This window comes from Neolamprologus multifasciatus, chromosome 5, assembly GCF_963576455.1.
Source record: "Neolamprologus multifasciatus chromosome 5, fNeoMul1.2, whole genome shotgun sequence".
Classification (NCBI taxonomy): domain Eukaryota; kingdom Metazoa; phylum Chordata; class Actinopteri; order Cichliformes; family Cichlidae; genus Neolamprologus; species Neolamprologus multifasciatus.
In genome coordinates, this window is record NC_140443.1 from 2,511,062 (window position 1) to 2,533,790 (window position 22,729).

Sequence of the window (22,729 nt, forward strand, 5' to 3'; positions counted from 1 at the left end):
CAGTTTCCGGCAATGGCGGCTGCTACTAAGTTTTAAAATTACTCTTATTAATCTTTCAGGGCCACAAAATAAACTTTAAACATATTTACAGGCGAGAATGTGGGTTAGCTCGTTGATAATTACAAATGAACACAAAAAACGGAGAAAGATTTCGGGTCCATTTTCGATTTTCGTGCCGTGGCGCTGACAACCGGAAATACTCTGAATTAAGGGCGGGAGTAGATCGAGAAGGCTAGACCGTCCAATTCCATAGCTGTTTACTTCCGGCCTACCCGACCTCCTGAGGACCCGGCCCACGTAGACCGCGAAGGCCGGGTCCTCAGGAGGATGCAGCCCATGAATTTGGACACGACCACAGTGTTTAGTTCAGTCTGAGCCAAGATGGCGGATCTTCCAACGTAGTCCAGCAGAGGCGGTCTCTTCTGTCCTGGTTCATGTCCATATGAACAAAGCAAATGTTTTCCACTTTTAAAGGGTGAAAAGTCTGATTTAGAGGTAATTCTTTACTATTTATCATTAAAACTTAGTCAATAAAACTACTGTGTTAGGACTAGAAGACAATCCACTGGTTTCTATTCTTGACAAAATACACCCATCAGGCCCAAACAGAAATCCATAAGTTTCAGAGACAAACTTATAAAGAGTTAGCATAAAAAACATGAATAGACTGATCTGAGGGCCTCTCATCCAGCCTGAGTTTGATGGAAGCTTCCAGCCCTGCAGGCCGGCAGGTATCGCTCTAATGAGAGAAATCTGAAATTAAAATAAAAACAAACAAATGAAAAAGAGGTGGACACACACCACACATTTTCATATTAAGGTTAACTTAAGAATCTGTGTCACACTTCCTGACCTAAATGATCACGATTATGTTTCGTCCAATAAAAAAAGCATCCCTAGCTTTTCATGTGCTTCTGCTTTTCAGTCTAATAGATGTGTTAATGAAGCTCCCGTTAAACATCCTCTGTATTCTAATGCCATCAGTGCGTGTTGATTCAGACTGAGCGTGCTGCGCCCACAGAAACACCCTGTGGATTTTTTTTAAACTCTCCTCTCAAATTCTCTTTAGACTTGAGACTTTAATCTCGGTGTCTGTCACCGTCACGCTGCCTCTCTGTATCTTTCCCCGTATCTCAGTCTGCTGCTTCCATCTGCAACCCCTCCTGTCTTTATTTGCTTTTATGTGAAAATTCACAATCTCCACATCTCTGTCTATCCCTCACACCCCCATACACACACGTCTATCTTCACTGGCTTCCACTCAAATCACAGTTGGAGCTGGAAACACGGGTGCACCGACTGCACCACAAAGTAAAATTAGAAGAAGGATTGTCGGTGTTGGTGGAGCGACTGGAACTGGAACAGGTTAGCACACAATTTGTGACACACTTCTTGCCATCCTGAGATAACTGGAGCTGAGGAACGGCTTTGAAAGTTACCGGATAACGATCTCCCCCATCTCACCCCGCCCTTGTCTGCTCTGTACTCTTCTCCCCACTCTGCCTCACCCCCCGCGGTTCTGGCTCTTGGGGAAGTGAGTTAGGTTGATGTCAAAGCACAGGCTTGTCGTCTAGTTTATATGCACAAAGAGGACAGCTCATCGTTTGAACTGGGATGGTAATTTTAAAAAAAAAGAAAAGAAAAGTTTAAAAGAGAGTAAAAATCCTAAAGTTTTAATTTGTGGTCCATGTGTCAGAAAACTCTGGATGTGGGCTGCATCTCCAGCTGGCAGTCAGGCAGTGTGTGTGTGTGTGTGTGTGTGTGTGTGTGTCTCAGGGGTTTTAAACACAGCAGCATTCTAGAGGAGAGTTCCGTTGTTGTTATGGTTACGTTCAGTTTCCGCGGACACCCTGGCAAGGCTGGTTTCTTATCGCCATAACAACGGTCCAACTTCCCAGCCTCCATCCAGAGAGGCGGACCACGAGCGGCTCCGATCACTGACAACATAAACATGTTGCTTCAGTAAAACCAGTTTGTCCAACACAGACGCTCTGACAGTCACACTAACTTTTATCTAAAGTTACGCAGCTGCACCAGTGGCTGATTGCTGGGTATGTTTACACGCTCACAAGCATCCAGGTGCACGTGTTGGCACATGTAAATATCATCTCCTGATTTAGGGAAAAGTTGCAGATGTTCATCTTTTACAAATGTTGAATGTTGTTGACAACTTGTTGATTTTGCATCAAGTTAAGCTGTAATGTTGCTGGTCAGTGAAAGGCCATAGACTTTATATACCAGATTTAGCTCCTGGGTCTTACAGCATATATGTAAGTGCTTGAAATCTGCATTCTTTCTAAAACCAGCAGGATGTGAGTCCTCTGGCTGTAAAAAGAAGTTTATGTTTTATTAAAAGTTTGAGAAAATGTCCCTTGGCTTCCATGATTCTTGCACTTTTCTGATGATTTTTATGAAGTCAGTTCTTAGTTTAAATTCTTTTTTAAAAGGACTTGTGTTATGTTCATTTTGGTCCCTATTAGAGTCAAAAAGTCGAATAAAGCCTGAGACATGGTTTTAAAAAACGAAGTGATCAGCTCGAGTCTACAAAAACAGGGCCTGCCAAACCAGCAGGTGATGTTGTGCATCCTAAGCTTGAGGAGTCTTGAGCTGCTGTTCTTCATCATATCAGTTTCTATAACCTTCCTATCCTTTGACAGCCAAATTAAGCAGATCTCTAGACCTTGATTGTTCCATCTGCTATTCCTTTTTCCATTGGTGGAGTTCTGATTCCCACTCCGGAGCCAGTTCCATGCATTTCCATCATGACACCAGGTAACTAGACTTTACAGATTTACTGTCATGAGCCGAATGCAGTTTATACATACGTACGGCATCACTTACACAGTGTTTCATAGTCGAGTCCTGCAGTGTAGCCTATCTCCTCCTTTACAATCACTTTCATCGTAGTAGTTTAGGTAAAAAAGTGCAGCCTGACCACGGTATCCACCTAAGGACCCGGGGTGATGAAGCTTTTCAGACGGTGGTACCAGACGTGTGGACCTGAACTCTCTTTAAATTCAGTGGATGCTTTTACAAATCTGCTGAATTTCTGCTGGCACCAGGTCTGCGTGATGTTCCGTGTATCTGCTGTGCATTTGGTAATGCTTTGAATTTTTTGTATTTCTTTTGCTCTTAATTTTATTTTGGTTTGAATGTCATCATTGTGTGTGGGATTCCTTGCAACAACACATTGGCCAGCATGAGGAAAAGATTACAGCTTGGGTTAAAATGATTACTTTCCTAATATCAGGATATTTGATAAGTTTAAAGCACTTATGCTTAAAAACACTGCTGTTTGGAAATGGTCACATGATCTGTGGTTTACTGCAGCGGTCCCCAACCCCCGGGCCTCGGACCGGTACCGGTCCGTGAGTCGTTTGGTACCGGGCTGCAAAAGTTGAGGCTCAGGTGTGAAATGTATAGTTTTCAGGATTTTTATCGGTTTTCAGCGTTATTTTGTTATCGTTTTTATCGTTAACTCGGTTTTCCTGGGTCTTTTCACGTGTGTTATGAATAAATCTTCTTTTTTTCGGTACCAGTACTAGTTTTATTTTGTTGTATTTATCCGCAACACCTTAAAGGCCGGTCTGTAAAAATATTGTCAGGCATAAACCGGTCCGTGGCGCAAAAAAGGTTGGAGACCGCTGGTTTACTGCACTGACCCATCCATTCAACTCTAATAACATGACCTCAGTTACTACGCTATCTGAAGTCGCCTCCTGAGACTTTAAAAGGATGATTCTGTCATTCTTCTTGAGAATCACTGTCATCCGTTTTGAGTGAAACGTTGACTTAAAACCATCCTTCACATTCTTCTGATGCTGTTATTCTCTGTGCAGTCACATCTATCTCCTGTTCATCACTGAGGAGCTCCACTCAAGCAGTTTGTAAATGATTTGAGCGAGGGCTCCTGAGAGAGACAGAGAGGACTCTGTTTCTCTTTAGTTTCCATAGCTGGAATTTAAACTAGCAAACCTTCAGCGGATTTCCTCTGGCTCCTGGCTTTGGCTTCTTCTGCGTGTTTCCCAAAAACCTGAAATTACAGACATTCTGTTTAATTATCTGTTCTCAATTTACCAACCAAATTAGTTATCCTGGTTCTCGAGGGTGTTTCATGGAATTTGTTTAAATGAAATTTTGTAAATAAGCGTCTTGAAGGTCCCATCCAGAAGCAGATGGCTGGACCTTCAGTGACACCTCAGAAAATCCTCAGATTTCTCTTGAGCTTCACAACTTATTGGTTTATTTTTAACCTTTCACTGTTTTTAGATTGATATCCATTAATGGAGGACATTTTTAGAACCACTGTTTTAATAAAAGTTGCAAACAGCACGATGGAAACACATAATTGTGTAGTGAAGTGTTATTGGCAAATTGTACATAAAATCAAAATAAATGTAATAATTCTTCAGAAAAATGTTCCACATAATTGTTTTTAGATTTTTATTACAGGTGTTGCAGGTTGAATATGTTAAATATATTTGCAGTGGCTTATCTGTGAGGACTGTGTATGTAAGTGAGTGAAAGTAGAGCTCGAGCGTCTGCAGTTTCCTGTTGTATTTTCATGACTCGTGATGATCGTTGTGCCGCTTTAACCCTTCTTTCGCTGGTTTAATCCAAATCAAATGACTTAATTAAGCTGCTTTTTGAGTGTGATGTCTGACCTGAACATGTGTTGCATCCTCATAGTTTGACTTTTAGAAGTTTCTTTCTTTCTTACTCGTTTCAGCCCTCCACACTTTTCCTTTCCCTTGATGTGAATAGAAAGAGGTTGTCAGCCATTCTGGACACAGTTTCTGGAAGTGTAACGCCGGCCTGTCTGTCTCTGGATTTATTGATTAGTGCTTTTAAAAAAGGTCAATAGTTCTGCAGTCCTGCAGCTGCTCCAAAGTAAGTTCAACAGAGTTACACTTTTCACAATGTCAACAAATTCCTCCTCTTCAAGTTTATCGATTACAGCTTAAGACCGGGCTGCTTGCAGAGTAGCTTTTATTTGACCTGTTGAGGCCAAGTTGATGAGTAATGAAAGAAAAATACAGCAGAACACGAAGGGAATTTATTTTTAATCACACATCAGGGAGCAAGTGGGAAAAGCAGGTTTTCTAAAGCTTTTTAAACACGTATAAATATATATCTGGTAGTTTTGATTGGATGATGGCTGCTTGTGTTGAACCTTCTTATTGTGTTTAACTTGTGGTTGAACGACGTGGATGAAACGAGAGAATCGAAAACAGAAGCTTCACTGAGCACAAAGTGAAAACATCACCACACAAAGCCTAAAAAGAAAGACAACAATTCAAAGTCAAAAAAGACAAATATCACGTTTATGAGTTTGCTTTTGATTTTATGAAATATCCTTTTGGACCCGGCTCCTACTCTACCTCCCTGCATTCTCCGGCTTTCTGTGCAGTGATTCAGGCTCGACGGTGTCTCCACATACAAAGCCGGGGCTACTTTTTAATGAGGCCAGACCCCAAGGTGAGGAAAACAATTACTTATTCAGGCACCGAGGTGAAGAAAGTTTAACACCCCTCATTTATTCCATGTCCGTATTCACTCCTGAGTTGCTGAGGGAAGATTTTCTGCGTGTTTTGGTGGTTTTCTGAGTGTGCTCTGCTCTGAGCGTCACTCCCCCTCTGCATGGAGAGGACACAAATGTTTGTGACACCACAGGCTGGGGGGGCAGACGCCATGACCTAATTATCAGTTTCCTTTCAGTTTTCCAACATATTTTTTTAGCTCTTCCAAAACGTCAGAGGTCTTACATCATTTCTTACTCTCAGTCTCTGCAAACCTCTTCTTTCTTCCTAACCTGTATTTCCCCCCCACCCCCTCCCTTCTATCCATCCATCTCCCACTTTGTCTAATGAATATTTCACATAGAAATGCTATTTTTAGACGTCATCGTTCCCGCGCTCGGTCCATCAGGCTCAGCTTTCTGATCTGCACAGTTTATTCAGCCGTTATCAGATTGAGGTTGAGTTTCATGTCACTTTCAATTAGCATCGATTCTTAGAACAAAGATGTTTTTTTTTTTCATTTCATTCATAAAGGATGGAAGGTTCACTCTAATTAATTTTAGTGTAGAGCGGCTTTTATTAGTGTTAAGAGGAAAAGCGCTTCTCCCAATGTTGACTGGATGTCATTCATTTGGCTGCAGCTCTCACTGTAAGTAGGGTGACAGGTGGTCACACCTGAGAGAAAATTAGTTTTTTTGTGTTGCTTTTATGGAAAAGCTGAAATAATTGGAGCCTTTAAATTGGAAGAATGAAATCACAGCTATGACCTAATTTCATGTGTCAGTTAAGTTCCTAAGAATTTGTGCAGCTTGTCTTTTAATTGTCTCATATCTTAAAGTTATAAGACAGGCGTGATGTCATTGAGAGAAGATATCTCTAATGTGGTTACCTCAAGCATGTCGCTGGGTGGGATGCCAACCAGATCCACACTCGTTTTATATTCAGACCAATCAGAAGAAAGTTGGATTAAAGTGGGAGGAGCTAAAATAATTTTAGGGAGTGGATGAACTGAAGGGCTGCAGAGGCCAGTATAAGATGCATTTTAACAAATATGGCAACGAATCAAGCAGCGGTACTCTACTAGAGTTCAAGAATAAAGACATGGAGTTGAAAATAGAATAGAGTGAGTAAAGGCTCATAAATCATGCAAATACTGTAACTGGTTTTACATCCTAGTGTAGCTCGTGAGCTTCCAGTACACACAAGAAATAAAACATCCCCTTTATTATATTTAAAGAAAAATCTACATTTTCATAAGATTATTGTTGGATCTTGATGCAGTTTTACATTCTCGATTTTACAACAACTGTATCTTCCTCTATGCTTGTTTACTTTGTTCTCCCTGTAATATTAAAAATCTTTACTGTGCCGCACATGTGTCAAAGTCAAGGCCCGCGGGCCACATCCGGCCCGGCGTACATTTATATCCGGCCCGCGAGATCATTTTATATAGGTCGTGTCCAAATTCATGGGCTGCATCCTCCTGAGGCCGCATTTGTAGACCGATTACGTCACAGCGACGCGCCGAAGGCTGTCCAAATTCGTAGACCCCTCCGAATGCAGCCGACAAATGCGTCCTCCTTTTCCCCGAATTTGAAGGATGGGTCGGGTGTGTCCTTCTTGGCCCACCATATCCCAGAATTCATAGCGCGGCCCAGCCAAGCTCCAGTTTCCGGCAATGGCGACCGCTACTAAGTTTTAAAATTACTCTTATTAATCTTTCAGGGCCACAAAATAAACTTTAAACATATTTTCAGGCGAGAATGTGGGTTAGCTCGTTGATAATTAAAAATGAACACAAAAAACGGAGAAAGATTTCGGGTCCATTTTCGATTTTCGTGCCGTGGCGCTGACAACCGGAAATACTCTGAAATAAGGGCGGGAGTAGATCGAGAAGGCTAGACCGTCCAATTCCATAGCCGTTTACTTCCGGCCTACCCGACCTCCTGAGGACCCGGCCCACGTAGACCGCGAAGGCCGGATCCTATGAGGCGCTAATAATATACAAACTACAGATCCCATAATGCAGCGCTGCAGCCTCCTTGCTGAACGCTAGGCTAACTGGGAAGATTCCCGCGTCAATCTAGCCAAACTTCTGTTAGCTAGCCGCTCACAATGGCGGAGAGAAAAGTTGATTCTGAAAGCCTTTCAGCGCCAGTGGGAGACTGAATATATGTTTACAGACATGCTGGTAAACCCGTGTGTCTTATTAGTGGAGCTAATGTGGCTGTAATTAAGGAAATTAATTTAAGACCTCACTACCAGACAAAACGTCAGGATTAGCTGAAAAACCTAAACGCAGAGCAGAAACTACAGAAAGTAGAAGAGCTGAAGAAGAATCTGACATTTCAGCAGATTTTTCACCAGAGCAAAATCACAAAGTGAAGCTGCTGTGAAAGCAAGTTTTATTGTAGCAGAGGAGCCAAATCAGCCCGGTACCACTCTGAAGAGCTGCATGATGAAGCTGTGCAACGTCTTGTGTCCAGACAAAACAGCTGACCAACTTCGTCTGTGGAGAGGAAATATTGAACATTAAATCGATGCACGGGGCGATGGCAGGAAAAGACACTTTTTAAAACGTATGTCAAAGTGTAACCGACGTGAAACTGTCCTGGGACAAACTTGTTGGACTTATAACAGATGGAGCGCCGGAGCTGTGCGGTGAAAAAAGCGGACTAGTCAGCAGGATGCGAGTAAAGATGCAGGAGGAGAACTGTACCGGTGAGTTAACAGCACATCACTGCATCACACACCAGGAAACGCTGTGTGGTAAAGTCCTAAAAATGGAGCATGTAATGATCACAGTAACGCAAACCGTAAATTTTATCTGAGCTAAAAGTTTAAATCAAGTCAATTTCAGTCTTTTATGTGGGAAATAGATTAAGAGTTTGCAGACATGCCATCATACAGAGGTCCGTTGGCTGAGTTGGGATAAAAATTCTCAATAGAGTTTTTGAGCTCATCAAGGAAATCTTGGATTAAAAGTTTATTTAATCTGGAATAATATTCCTGTCTATTTTTATTCATATTTATGTTTAAAAAAACATGTTTTAGTTTGTTCAATAAATATTTATCTTGTTTGACCCGCGACCTAAAGTGTGCCTTGAGTTTTGGCCCCCTGTGCAATTGAGTTTGACACCCCTGCTGTACGATATAAAGCACTTCTAGATGACAGTTGTTGTGAAGTGTTGCTATAAAATATTAACATCGCTGAGAAAAAAGCCAAAATAAAACGAATGGCTGACATGATGTTTTTGTAAGAGCGTTTCCTCCTCTGAAAGCTGTGAGCAGGAAATCTGAAAACCTCCCAGGCTTGGAGCTCTTTTCACTTTAACCCATTAAAGCTCATCCCCTCCCACCCCACTGCCTGCTCACTCAGTCACATGATTTGGATGCATGCTTGGCCATTCTTTGCTGTGTGAATTTTGGGTGAATGTGTTTGTGTTGGTGCGCAGACTGAGCATGTACGTAGCACGAGTGAGTGAATGAGTGAGCATTTGCAGTGTTTGTTCAGCAGTAACAAAGACAGAATTGGACCTCAGAGACATCGCTGATGAAATCAAAAGAAACAGCAGCATATTTCAGCACATTTCTTATTGCACAGAACTGAAGACAAATATTGGCTTTGATTTGAGAAGGAAGCAGCTCTGCAGTGGTTTCTTCACATCCTTCACAAACCTCTTTCTTCTTTCTAAAACTAACTCTCGTGATGTTTTTAAGGGTAATTATCCAGTATCACTGTCAAATACAAATGTTTATATTATAAAATATGGTCTGGGTCCTTTTGTCACAAAGTTTATTTTTCTGTTGAATGAATTTCTCATCCATTGTGCATTTTACAGCATCATAGAAGTCTGCAGGTCAAATGCTGGAGCGTGAAACAGAGATTGGTGTGACGTCAGCATGTTTGTCATTTCACCTACATTCCAGCCTCACGTGTCTGTGAAGGTTCTCAGTCATCCAGGTCAACGTAGTCAAAGGAGCTTGGAAAGAAAAGCGTCTGGACTTCTTTAAGTTACTTGAAGACGTTTCACCTTCATCCGAGAAGCTTCTTCAGTTCTAAGGTCAAATGGTGGAGAGTCCCAGATATAAACCTAGTGGGAGTTTACCCCCACAGAGGGACAAAAGGACCCCCTGATGATCCTCTAATCGCCTGAGCCAAGGTGTGAAACTGGGTGTGGGTCCCAATCAGCCAGAGTTTCAGGTGAGCTCGTTGTGAAACCTGGCCCCACCTTATCATGCGAATTCCTGAGGTGGTGGTTTACGACACCAACTCTCTGCCATCTATAATCCAGCTTTGAGTTCCTTCCCCAGACGCCTTAACGCCCACTCACATCCTGGGCCATCTGACCTCAGGAAATCGCATGGTAGGGTGGGGCCAGGTTTCACAATGAGCTCACCCGAAACTCTGGTTGATTGGGACCCACACCCAGTTTCACACCTTGGCTCAGGCGATTAGAGGATCATCAGGGGGTCCTTTTGTCCCTCTGTGGGGGGAAACTCCCACTAGGTTTAAATCTGGGACTCTCCACCATTTGACCTTAGAACTGAAGAAGCTTCTCGGATGAAGGTGAAACGTCTTCAAGCAACTTAAAGAAGTCCAGACGCTTTTCTTTGCAAGCTCCTTTGACTTCAGCCTCACATATGACTGGGAATTCTGGACAGCATCCGAGTAAGGTTGAGGATACAGTGAGCTTGCTCCATAGGAAGACTGGGAGCTGATAAGTAATGTGTGAAGAACACAGACTTCTGGAAAGTGAATCATTGGTCCTTCCTATAAAAAAGGAGCCAGCGGCCTTCAGGTTCACCAAACTTAGACTCCGAGCCGACTGCAGAGGCTGGGCATCTCATTTGGGCTGAGAACACTGGCATGGGTAAAAGGACGTCTGGGAAGCCCAACCCTCAGATAAGGGGAATAAAATGGCTGGATTCTAGTAATAAGCTTTGTTCTGTGCATATTGTGGAGAAATGGATTATTGTGAGAGTTGCTGTGTTTGGTGCTCAATCGCAGGTTATTGGCTGTGCACATGTATTCACACAGTGGTAGCAAAAAATGTGATTAGAAGCAAGTTGGCAAAGCAAAAGCAGGATCAAAACCAACTCATCAGATCATATCAAGGACAGATTGGATCTTTTCCCTTTGAGAGAAGCTCAGTGGGTTTGGGTGGATGCTGGTAAACAGTCCAAACCTGATTTGAATCTCCACCTTTTTTCCGATTTGGTAGTTTATTACAAAAAGAGTTCTGAAAGTGGGAATATGAGTCCAGATTTTCTGTCCTGCTAAACAATTACAGAGCTTTGTCTTTACATCTGCTGCCCTTAGTCTAATTAATGTAAATAAACCCCCACGCTGCAGTCTCCATGCATGTGTAAACAGCCACAGCTGGAGGTTTGTGTTTGCCTTAATGTGCTTTTCTATGTGTGCCCTGCAGGCCACCACGCAGGCAGCATCCCATTGAATTACTATAATGGGCTGGTAATGGGCCTCACTGAGTGGTTGGGGGTGAGGAGAGGACCGGGAACAAGTCAGAGGTCGGGGTGCTGCTCTGGAGCCCACAGCTTTCACAGTGTGTGGGTTTAATGGGTTTATGTTAGATCGAGCCTGCTGGTGGACGGGGCGCTTAAAAACAAGATATTTTTATTAAACACGTTTGGATGCAGCGAAAGTGACTTTTTGACCCAACAGCCAAAATAACCATCACCCATCATCAACAGGCAAATAAGTCAAATTTCCTTTTGTGTGACATAAATTTGTGAAAGTACATTTAATTTGGATAATTATTACTTTGAATACAACCTTAAAAATGAGGAAATAAAACAGTGATCAGTGTTTATTTATTTATTTATTCAAACTGAAATACACCTCCACAAATGTTGGTGTCAGAAATCGGCTGAACGTCTTTCAAGCTAACTGCATATGAAGATCAAACACTGGTTTTGTAAACCTGAGAAATGATTCATCATTTTTTCTTCCCCGTTTGATCTTCATAGTATTAAAACCACTTGTTTACAGTAAGCAGTAACCCTGCTTGTTGATAAATGATGAGGCGGGAGTGACCGATACCAGCTGACAGCCAGGCATCAGAATAGACGGCTTTATAGTCAGATGTTTACTGTCCCATTTGGACCTTTTCATTATTTTCCACTTGGTTACACTTTTCTTAACTCGATTCACTGATGGGGTGCAGCACTACTTTAGGAGCGGTTCACAAAAAGGTCGCGGTTTGGATTAAAATATGACTCTTCTGGCCTGTATGCATAATCGTGCCGAGTATTATTTCAGAAAGACACAGATGGGCAAACAGCAGCTGCTGGCTCTGTTTTGACTCGCAGTAATCTAACATTACCTCTCTGCTAATTGGCCCTGAGATTATACATGCTGAACCAAGACGTGAGTGCATCTCCACGAGTAAACCTGGCGTCCCAGAAATCAAAGCAGAATTATTTTCCCTTCTTTCTGAACACGAGGCTAATGTGACACTAATGTAGAGGGTCAGCAAACATGATTGATGGCGCCTCACTCGTCCCTCCAAAGTTGATGCACGTCTCACTCCTGAGTTGCAACAGATGGAGTTATCAGCGCAGAGCGTGTTGAGGAGAGCGTGAACGAGAGCGTAGGAGAGCAGCCTGCAAGACGGGGTCAGAATTAACATTAATTATCATAAATTATAGACCTCCATTTAAATTTTTTAACACTGTGTTCTTCAGCCTTTGCATAATTGCTTATTTCACTCTCACTCCATCTTAAGTCTGCAGTCTGACCCACACGCTGTCACTTTCTCTCCTGCTTTCTGACCCCATCACATTTTCCAACTCCCCCGTGTCCTCCTGCCCCAATCCCCCCCCCCCCCCTCAGCCCCTCCCTCTGATTCTAGCTGATGGGCTGATGGACATTTACGTTGACCTGATTAGGCTGAGCACATCTGGCAGTGGTGTGTGTGTTTGTGTGGGGCTTACTGAGCGTTGTACTGAGAGTATGCGTACACACCCTCAGCATCTTTGTGTTGACGTGGGTGTGTTTGTGTTCTTATGCATCTGATCACTGTCAGCTGCTTTTCTGGAGATTAACACACTTAAAGGTATCATTTGCTTTCCGCTGTGAGGCTCATCCTTTCCTCCACACTTTAAAACCCTTCTGCAAGATAAACTTTTTATTTTTAATGATACGTTTATTTTATGTTAGTATAACAGGATTAAAAAAAGGCAAAAAGCCAAGATTCATAAGAGAAATGCACTAATTAAGCTCAGGCAATATTGGTGACTCCTGCAGGCTGCAGAACTTTAACTTAATATGTTTATCAAGACTCTGAAAAGGTCTAAGGGCAGTGTTCAGTGAGCTGCAGTTTAATTTTAAAAAGAATATGAACTGAGCTAAACATGCAGCAGCCTGGTGACTTTGTGCTTTTAGGCGTGCAGAATTCCAGCAGCGAGCAGGAAAAGTGACGTGCAGACACGACAGGATGAGTGCAAATCGCTTTGTAATGAAATGCAGCACAGCCATCATTTTCATCTCAATTATGTGGTTTCATAATTGCCTAAAGCTGAAATCATAATGAAAAATAACATTTCATCAACTTCTCATCTTTTATAACAAAAACATTCAGTTTATTATTATTGATTACGTTATTTAACCAGGAAATGAAACTCTTGATATTTAGACTCTCTTTGGCGAGTGTGTCTGCGTCACAGCGAACTCAGCTTCAGGTGCAGAGAGGTGGGTATTACAATACCACAGTATGAATGACATCACAGTATGAGTCTACAATATACAATAACTTGCAAGGCAACACTATCTGTGCAACTGAAGAAAAGTACCCCTAAAAGCAGCTGCAGGAATGAGCGGCAGGTTCAGTAATTTACGTTGCAGAGTCAAAGATCGGATCGTGATTTGCAGTTTGTTATTTGATATTTTCTTCTGTGCCTTTTCTCCTGCGTCTGTGTGTCGGTGCTGGATAATCGTGGAACAGTAAAAAAGCACCTGAGCAGTGAGTCACTTTGCATTCATTTAGCACAATCGCAGATTTATAAATAAAGCAGAAGTGTTTCAGGGGGCTGTGGTCAGAAAATAGAAACAGACATGTGCCTGCATGTGAAGTTTACTCTGCATTTGTGTGATGGCATTTTGAATGTCAGCGCTGGTGCTTCTGATCTGTAAGTGTAACCGCGTCATAAATTACAGATTGTTATAATTAGCTAACAGTTCTTGTTAGCTTGAGCCTCTCCCCATTTCTACACTTCCCCCGTGGGAACACTGTAAAACACACATATACTGAATGTTTAGCCACCCTCATGTTTTCCGATTGTGTGTTTTAGTTCAGCTACTGTCATCATTGTGCCTGTCTTTACTAAATGCTGTGAATATGTAGTACATGTGTGCCACATATGTGTTATAGGCACAGTCTATGCTAGCATGAATAGATAATTCTTGCTAGCTTGGAAGTTGTGGTGGGTTGACTCTCTAACCTGCGGTTTGTATTTGGCTGTAGGAGCTGGAGCGGGCAGGTTATTTACTTTGTCTTTCTCTTTACCGACACAACGCAGGAACACAACGGTTACATAAGCTCTTTAAAGTCTAATCACTGCTTTTATTTTGTTAATTAGTTTCATTTCCTGTCTTTGTCAGTTTCCCTCCTTGGCTGTCGTCTGTCCCGCCCTCATCACATTCTGCTCTTACTTAAGCTTTCCAACCATTCATCATCATCATCATCGTCATCATCATTTATTTATTTATATAGCACTTTAAAAACGCACCTGGTAGACCAAAGTGCTGTACAACACTAATATGCACATAGTAATAAAACCAGACATAGCAATAAAAAAAAACAAAAAACAACAACAATAAAAAACAATAAAAATATATCAGTTACCCACAGAGTTAAAAGCCAGGGAATAAAAATGGGTTTTTAATAAAGACTTAAAAACTGGCACTGATGTAGCCGGTCTAATATGGACAGGAAGGTTATTCCAAAGCATCGGCGCTGCAACAGAGAACGCTCGGTCTCCTCTAAGTTTCAGCCGTGACTTTGGGACCGAAAGCAGCAACTGCTCAGCTGACCGAAGGGAACGAGTGGGGACGTGGGGCTTCAACAAGTCAGACAAATAAACAGGTGCCAGACCATTTAGAGATTTAAAAACCAATAAAAGGACTTTAAAACGGATCCTGAATTCAATTGGAAGCCAGTGTAAAGAGGCCAAAATCGGAGTGATGTGATCAAATTTTCTTCTGCCATTAAAAAATCGTGCCGCAGCATTTTGCACTAATTGCAAGCGTGCCAAAGTGCCCCGCCCAACCCCTATTAAAAGAGGGGTTGGGCAGGGCACTTTGTCACTGCATTCCACTGCAGTTAGGACTGTAGGTAGACTGTGTACTTCATACTGTAAGAACAGCATTTCCTGTAAGTCTTTTTAAAGTTTGCTTTGGGAGGGACCATGTTTCTTTAAATGTGCAGTTATTTTGGGGTGGCTGTAGCTCAGGAGGTAGAGCAGATCATCTTCTGATTGGAAGGTTAGCGGTTTGATCCTTGGACAAGCTACTAATCCCAAGTTGCTCCGCGATGTGGAGTGTGTGTGAATGTTAGCCAGAAAGCACTTAAAAGCATGGAAAAAGTACTTTTGTGTATGTGGCATGTTGTATAAAATGCTCCGGACGATTAGAAAAGCGCTATATATAAGAACCAGTCTATTAACCATATTCATTATATAATATAAAAATATGAATTCATGCTATAACAGAGTAAAAACACATTAAATTCAACCTAGAAATCATTTTCAACACTGATAGTCATTTAGTTCAGTGCTTCTCAAGCTCCAGTGTGGCTGCTGAAATAATTAGACATCATTAGAAAAGTAACTTGCATAAGCTGTGAATGTTACCCAGCTGTTACTAATTGACTCCATGTATCAGGCTTCCTTCCCTGCATGCTGGAAACACTGCGGTCAGATTAGCTGGAAAAGCTGCCAGTGCGGCGACAGAGGTGTTAAAAAAGCGTAGGATTATTTTCCAAATTCTCACGTGAACAATTTGTACCTGCAGTAGTTAACATATTGTGTAAGCAGCACTGAAGAGGAGATTTGACAGCATAGCCTATATTGCTGTAAATCCCTGAGATGATGATGCAGCTGCTCATTCTGAGAATTAAAGTAGTTTTTTGTGTTTTGATAGCAGCGGTGACACCGAGTCACACTTATCAAATAGCTCAGCTGTAGGCAGAATGTTTACTTTGCCTCAGTATCCATATCTGACTTCATCCCTGCTTCCTCTTGTTTCATCTTAACTGTTGATCTCGTCTATTAAAAAGGCAAAAGCTGAACAGAAACATTGACGGCACAGAGGAGGAAACTTTTCTTGTCAGTGTTTGCTTTGTGCCAGAACTCCAATGCAGGATTATTCGTCTCTGTTATTCCTAGTCTGTATTTAGATCACACAACTGCACCTCGATCGTGCTGATGTGATGTTTCAGACGCACGCAGCCACTGCTGCTCACAGATGTCCTCGCCGTCTCCATCGCGAGGTCGTCTAGGCTCGCGTGATGTTGGGAAGTGTGTCCACCTCTGTCGCTCTGCGTCTGCTGCCTCGCTGCAGGCTGCGTGTTGCATTACTCCGGCTTACTTTAATCTGAGCTACTGCATGTGTGTACAGAAAAGCAATGTTATGTGCATGTTTGTCACGTCATGGGTTCATGTACGTAGATTGAAAACTGTGGGCTCGCTTCACTTTGTCCATTGGGATCTTTTATTTTGAAAAACCATTCAATAATAATGTTAAAAAGTATGTTTACTGAAAGACAGACGCCCCGATCGTGGTCGTGCATCTGCTTGATGATTTGACTTTCTGCATTTATCATCAAGACTTCAGTCACAACATCTTTGTGTCCACCGGTTTGTCTTAAATCATCCTTTTGCCCAGTTACAGCACCAAGCTTCTTCAGCTTGTGCGGGTGTGTGAGTGCACGGCAGACACACAAAGATGATTCTGTAACTTCTTAAGAGATGAACATCATCCCATCACAGTTTCTGGCTTTTTTCATTAGCTCTGGTAGATTTTAATCTATTAAAAGGCAACTGCAGGAGCTATTTGCAAGCCGTCGCTGTGTTTGTGTAGTTTTGGAAACTGTAACTCTCGGATTTAATTTCAGCACAATCTTTGAGGAATCAGTATTTCGCAGGCTTGTCCAAGAGCTTTCTCTGGGGAACTGCAGTTCCACAAAAGTATTTATTGCCGTCACTTTTCTGGCTCACTGGCCTTTCGAGCACTTTGAAATGTAATCAGACGAGTTACAAAACTTCCATATGGCAGCGATAAATTGAACGGCACTTTCCTTCAAACTTTACCAGCAGTTATGTTGCGAGTCACTTTGCCGGCACGACGTAATTACAGCTGCGTCAGCCTCAGTTAGTGTGTGACATTCAAAACAACACAAGCAGTACAAGTTATCGAAAATAAGAACTTTCAGTGTTTAAAGCATCATTTTCATTCTTTTAACTTAATGCTCCTCCAAAATCTTTATGGGCTGAAGGGGGAAAGGCCAGTGTGAGTCAGATCCATTAAAGCTCTTATCAAACAGCCTCGTGAAAGTCAGCTCAGTCTCTGTTAAAGATAATGAAGGCGGCTACTGAGTCGATGTTTCGTGCTGCTGGTTTCAGACGCTGGTTTCCTAAAAACGTGGTTGATGAAATTACCTGTGAGTGTTTGCATTGTATCCTTTTCAGACGGCACTAAATGACTGCGTTTACATATCTGTGTGACTAAAGTCTGGAAAAAATATGCTTTTTCTTCCTTTTGAGCACAAAAAACCTGCAACAAGGAGGCATCCAGGACAGATGCCCAAAGCGCCTGGGCATCTGGCTAGAATCTAAAGTGTGAGCTGTGACACACTTTAGATTCTAGCCAATCATTTTACGTTTCCGAGGATAGTAGGCGGGTCCAGGTACGTACGTTCTTTTAGAGCAGAGCTACAGATTAAAAATGCCCAAGACGAAGCGGTCAAAGTCTGGCTGTACTTCACAGCAAAAGATGCAAACTCAGCAGCTGCAACAAGTGCTTTAAGCTGATACTGTGATACTGTCAAAGGAGGTAACACCTCAAATCTGATGAAACACCTGGCGACACATAGCGTTTTTTTTAAAGCTGAGAAATGCGCCGTATTTGATAGCTTGCTGCGAGACCTCACACCGAGCACATCTACTGCGGGTGTGGTGCCTGTTATCAGACCCGGAGTTAGCAACATCCCCCAAAAACCCGAAGAGGAGAGTCCTGGCCCCTAGCCCTGCCAGTGTAGCAGAAATGATGATGATGATGCAGCAGCAGCCGTTCTTCTCTGCGTGAGTAGCTTAATGTTGTTCGTGTGTAATTTACGTTGAGTAGGCTAACCACGTTATTACATTAATGCATGTAAGGTGAACTAGCAAACACCGTCGTAGCTACATGCAGCTGTCTTCTTGTTTGATGGCAGATACTCCCTTCACCCTGGACAAAAAGGCTAAAATGACCAAAAAAAGTGGAAAACAGTTAAACATGAGAGGTTTTTGGACAAAGTTTGTGTTTTTTTTTCCATTGTTTAAGCTGCTTCCAGCCAAGAGTGATACCATATATGCCCCATAGCTGCAGAAAAGGCTAACATTGTTATCTTTTTACAAAAAAACAGCTGAACATGAGAGGTTTTTGGACCACTTTTGTGTTCTTCATTCTTTAAGCACCGGTTTAAGCACCGGCACCGTTTCAAAAGTACCGGTTTGGCACCGGTATCGGATAAAACCTAAACGATACCCATCCCTAGTCCTACGCTGAGCTCCTCTCACTGCCTCTTTCCTCTACGTCTGTATTTTATTTTAGGGTGTTTGTGAGGGAACTAAATTAAATCGACCAGCAAACTGACAGCATCGCCTTTGGGCTCTTTTGTTTTTTTAACCACTACAGACCTGCACAGCATCTGTAGTGATGCACTCATCCACCTGTCAGTCACTCACCCCACCCTGGCCTCCACTCAACAAGACCTCGAGGTGATTGAACTTCTCCATCTGAACTCCATCTAACCCCTCGCATCCAAAAACACCCCTGTGGATACGGACTGAGCACGTCTGAGCAAATCCATCGCAAACATAATCTGCTCGACAAAACAGCAGCGGCACGTGTTCTGTGACTGACAGCGACTATTATTAGTCTGTTCTGATATTCCACAGATGTATGCAGTAACAAGCAGGGGATGCTTCACTGTACTGTGTTTGCTGAACATTCAAGCGCCCCTCTGCAGTCACAGTTTTTGGCCTGTAATTTATGTGTGAAACGTAAACGACCGCAGACATGTGGTGACTTCAGGGTGGAGCCAGTCAGACTTCATTGGGGATGAACAGAAGCACTTTACCCTCCGTATTGATTCACAGGTCGCCATCCTTCTAGATCAGGGACACCAGTGTAAGAGGCTTCAGGTGAAAGGGCCGCTGTATTCATTAGACACAACCTAAAACATGAACATAAAACACAGCTGTAAATAATTTATCACCGAGTGCTCCATTTCTTTTTAAAGCCTCAGCCTTTATTTTGAAGGGCCGTGCTCCTGGATGAGCGATGAGTCGCTCATCCAAACTGTTAGCTGACTCAACTGTGACCGCTAAGCTCACGATCAGTGAGATGTGCAACCTGACACCCATCATTCCTGTAAGAGGCAGCGCGAGGCAACTGTGGCGCCAGGTGGAAACAAGGGCAAATGAAAGGTGACATCACTGATCTGAGCTGAGTAAGCTATTTTTTTTCTTTCTAGGATGAGACGGTTTGGTAAGATGGCTCGAACCTGTAATATGCAACCGCCCGGCATGTGTAGACGAAGGACTCGACTTAGGACCGAGGTCTCAGAGAGGCAAATTAACAGGGACAGCAGAGGAAAGTAGAGCAGGCTGACGCTCGCACGGGCTTTCAAAGATGAGTGCACACATACACGCAGAGGAAGAGCACTTATTTAAATACAATGTTGGATTCAGACAGTGCCTCACTGCGTTACTTCCTCCCTGGAGGATTTCACTATAGAAAATGGGAGAATAACAAGGAAGCTGGGTGTAGTTTTATAACGGTTTTTAAAATTAAAGTGGACTTATCCAGAGTATGAATCTGTAAGTGGGACTGCCATGAAATGAGTATGTCTTTATTGTAGCTGTATCAGATGGTATCCTCCTTACCTGACTGATGAACTGGGACTTTGTCTTTTTGATGGTGACACTGAGTCTAATTTACTCTCAACTTTTCCAAAACATGAGCTGAAAGAGGAAAGCAATAATCTGTTCTCATGAGCACATTTTGTCTTCCTGATATCAGAAACACGACAAACTATGAAATCCCAACTTTGATGTGGTCGAATAACTACAGGAGAAACTATGAACTCATTCGTCCAATCACCAGGCGGCTCCTGGATTTTGAGCCTTCGGCGTTTCCTGACAAACTCGACGTTCACATGTGTTAAAAACAGTGGCCCTTTCTCAATTCTCAAGTACGCGAGTACGGACTCGCCGAGAACGCGAGCACGGACTCGCGATTTGTACAATTGGAACACCAGCGTACTTGATGATGTCACAGGTCCGGAGTTTTTACTGCCGTCCCCTCTTAATTTAAGTGTGAGTAATATGTTATGAAGCTTAACTTTAATCACAGCCAAACCGGTTTACTCAGGAACAAATAAAACACTGAAATAAACCAAACATTAACATTTAGAAGTGATCGAAGTGACTTATATATCATGTTTAACCTCAGTAGTGAAATCTCTATTAATAAAAATAGTGTACATGTACATACGTGTACATACCTTAATAAAAACAAGCAGGTGAGATGTTAGAACGCTTTTATTTTTATTTTAGTGGACACTCAATACAATAGACAGCTACTGGGGTTTGTTTAACCTGAGTAGCGAAAAGACCGCGCGGGGGGGGGGGTTGAAAACGATGTGCCGGGAGTCCGCTGTTCTCGCCGGCTGTAATAATCCTCGACCTCGCTGTCTGCTGTGGAGCTGGTGGGGCACAGACGTCTCCGAAAACGTCGGAGCTCGTTTGGAAATATATGATATCTTGATAAACTGAGCAGATATTTGAAGTTTACACAACTACATTCTCGCTTGAAAAGAACTTAAAAGTTTATCTGACTTTGTCTCAACCTATCCTTGCGTCTTCCTTCACTACATCCATGAACCCCCCCTGAGGCCTTCATCTTTTCCTCCTCCTTGGCAGCTCCATCTTCATCCCCTATGCTCCTCCTCTCCCTCCTCTGCACGTGTCCAAAACATCTCTGCCTGTCCCCTAATCCTGTCCATCCTGCTCACTCACAGTGAAGATCTTAGCATCTCCAGCTTGGCCTCCTGTCGTTCTGTCGGTGTCACCGTCTCCAAACCGAACATCACAGCAGGTCTCACTACCGTCTATGCTGCTGCTACAAATCCGTCCTGACACTTATCTCCACCCACTCCACCCTCCCCGCACTCTCTTCTTCACCTTTCTTGTCCACTGTCCGTGGCTTTGATGTTCACCTTTCCACCTGAGGTCTGATTTAAGGCTACAGAGACTGAAACAGACCACAAGTAACAGAACTCCAAACCAGGAATCATCGCCAGTCGTGATACAAAAATCCATCTTTCTGGATGTGTTAAAGCTCCTATGATATAGGACAAGTCCGAGCTGACAATAATGTCCCACAGAGATGTTTGGTAATGACCTGTCATCATACTTCAGGCCACAGGATACCTCTTTAGTCGTTTTCTGATGTGCAGGCTCGTTTCAGTCGGTATTAGGAGACGGGAGAGATGCTGGTGCTCGAATCACAGGACTGTGATGAAGTTGTAGACTTTCACCTTTTATTTCACGCTGGCTGATTGGGCAGATTTAGGCAGTGAAAATACTGACTGGTTTAAACGCGTCCTGTTTCAATGATAGCACGTGTTAAAGGGTGAAATTCCAACAGCGACAATAGCAGCAGGGAACATTTGGCTACAGCCTCCCTCACTCTACAGGACATCTCTGCACACTGAAAATGTTGACACGCTTTATTTTTGTACAGTTTTGGAAATTACTTCATGACAGAAACAGTACAAAATGGTAAATCTATCCACTCATCTATCCACCCACCCACAGCAGAGGCCCAGACCTCCCACTTCTCAACCAACTCCTCCAGTTCTTCCAGAGGGGACACCAAGGCATTCCCAGTAGTAGCTGAGAGACATAATCTCTCCAGCATGTCCGGGTCTGCTCTGCAGTTTCCGCCCAACTGGACGTGACCCAAACACCTCTGCTAGGACACATCCCAGTCAGACACCCAAACTAGGCGCCTTTCAACATGGAGGAATAGCAGCTCTGCTCCAAGTCCCATGCGAATGACCGCCTGACCCTATCGCTAAAGATATCCGGGAGAGCCTAGACATCCTATAGAGGAAGCTCATTTCCACTGCCTGTATCCATGATCTTATTGTTTTGGTCACTAGTTTGTGGCCAGAGGTGAGCGTATAAACCTAGATGGACATTTTCACATTCGCAGTAAATGCATCAGACAACAAGTAGAATAGCAAAACAAAATACAATTAGCAACATCTGCGAGAGTGAAAGTAGAAAACCAAATGTTCTCAGTAGAGCTGAGCGATATAAGATTTTTTCATATCACGATATGTTTTTTTCATTTCAGGCGATAACGATATATATCACGATATAAGCCAAATAACGATATTTGTAAGATTTAAATGTGCCGTTGCTCACAAGTAAAATGTGAAATAATCAGCAGCTTGTTTTGATTTAAATATTTATTTCCCATAATAAGTTCAACAGGGTAGATGTACTTAAGGAACATGAGACTTTTTCAGATAAATAAAGGCAAATATTGCAAACTACACAAAAGGCAGCCGCTAAAGCGTTTAAGTTTCAACACAGAACAAACGAAACAGACTAAATTGTCAATTCCACTTAGAAACAAAATATTAATTCTAAAAATAAATCTTAGTTTGTTTTACAGAAGAACAGACAAAATTGACTAACTTTTGTCAATATCAAATAAACTGAGAACTAAAAGGAAATTCTCGATCTCTCCTTGTTGTATAGTTTAGCTTTTCAAACAGTTTTAACAGTTACTTTAGTCTGACAAAAGCCGAATGACGAATTAGCACTTCCAGTCAGAAAGCGATTTATTGTATTTCCAGACTTGCTTCCGGCACAATTTACAGTGCGCGCTACTCTGTTTTTGTCAGACTTGA

The 22,729-nt window shown here is 42.6% G+C and overlaps 1 protein-coding gene across 9 annotated transcripts in view; it reads left to right on the forward strand.

Moving 5' to 3' along the window:
* LOC146517776 (dedicator of cytokinesis protein 3-like) overlaps positions 1-22,729 on the forward strand; it is a 313,061-nt gene that overhangs the window by 10,684 nt on the left and 279,648 nt on the right. The window contains exon 2 of one of the 9 annotated variants that reach the window (XM_085160373.1): positions 359-8,240. The exons of the other annotated variants lie outside the window; for them this stretch is intronic. Within the exon in view, the coding sequence (XP_085016499.1) occupies positions 8,207-8,240 (34 nt within the window). The 5' untranslated portion in view covers positions 359-8,206. The remainder of the gene's footprint in view (positions 1-358; positions 8,241-22,729) is intronic. 9 annotated transcript variants of the gene reach the window in all.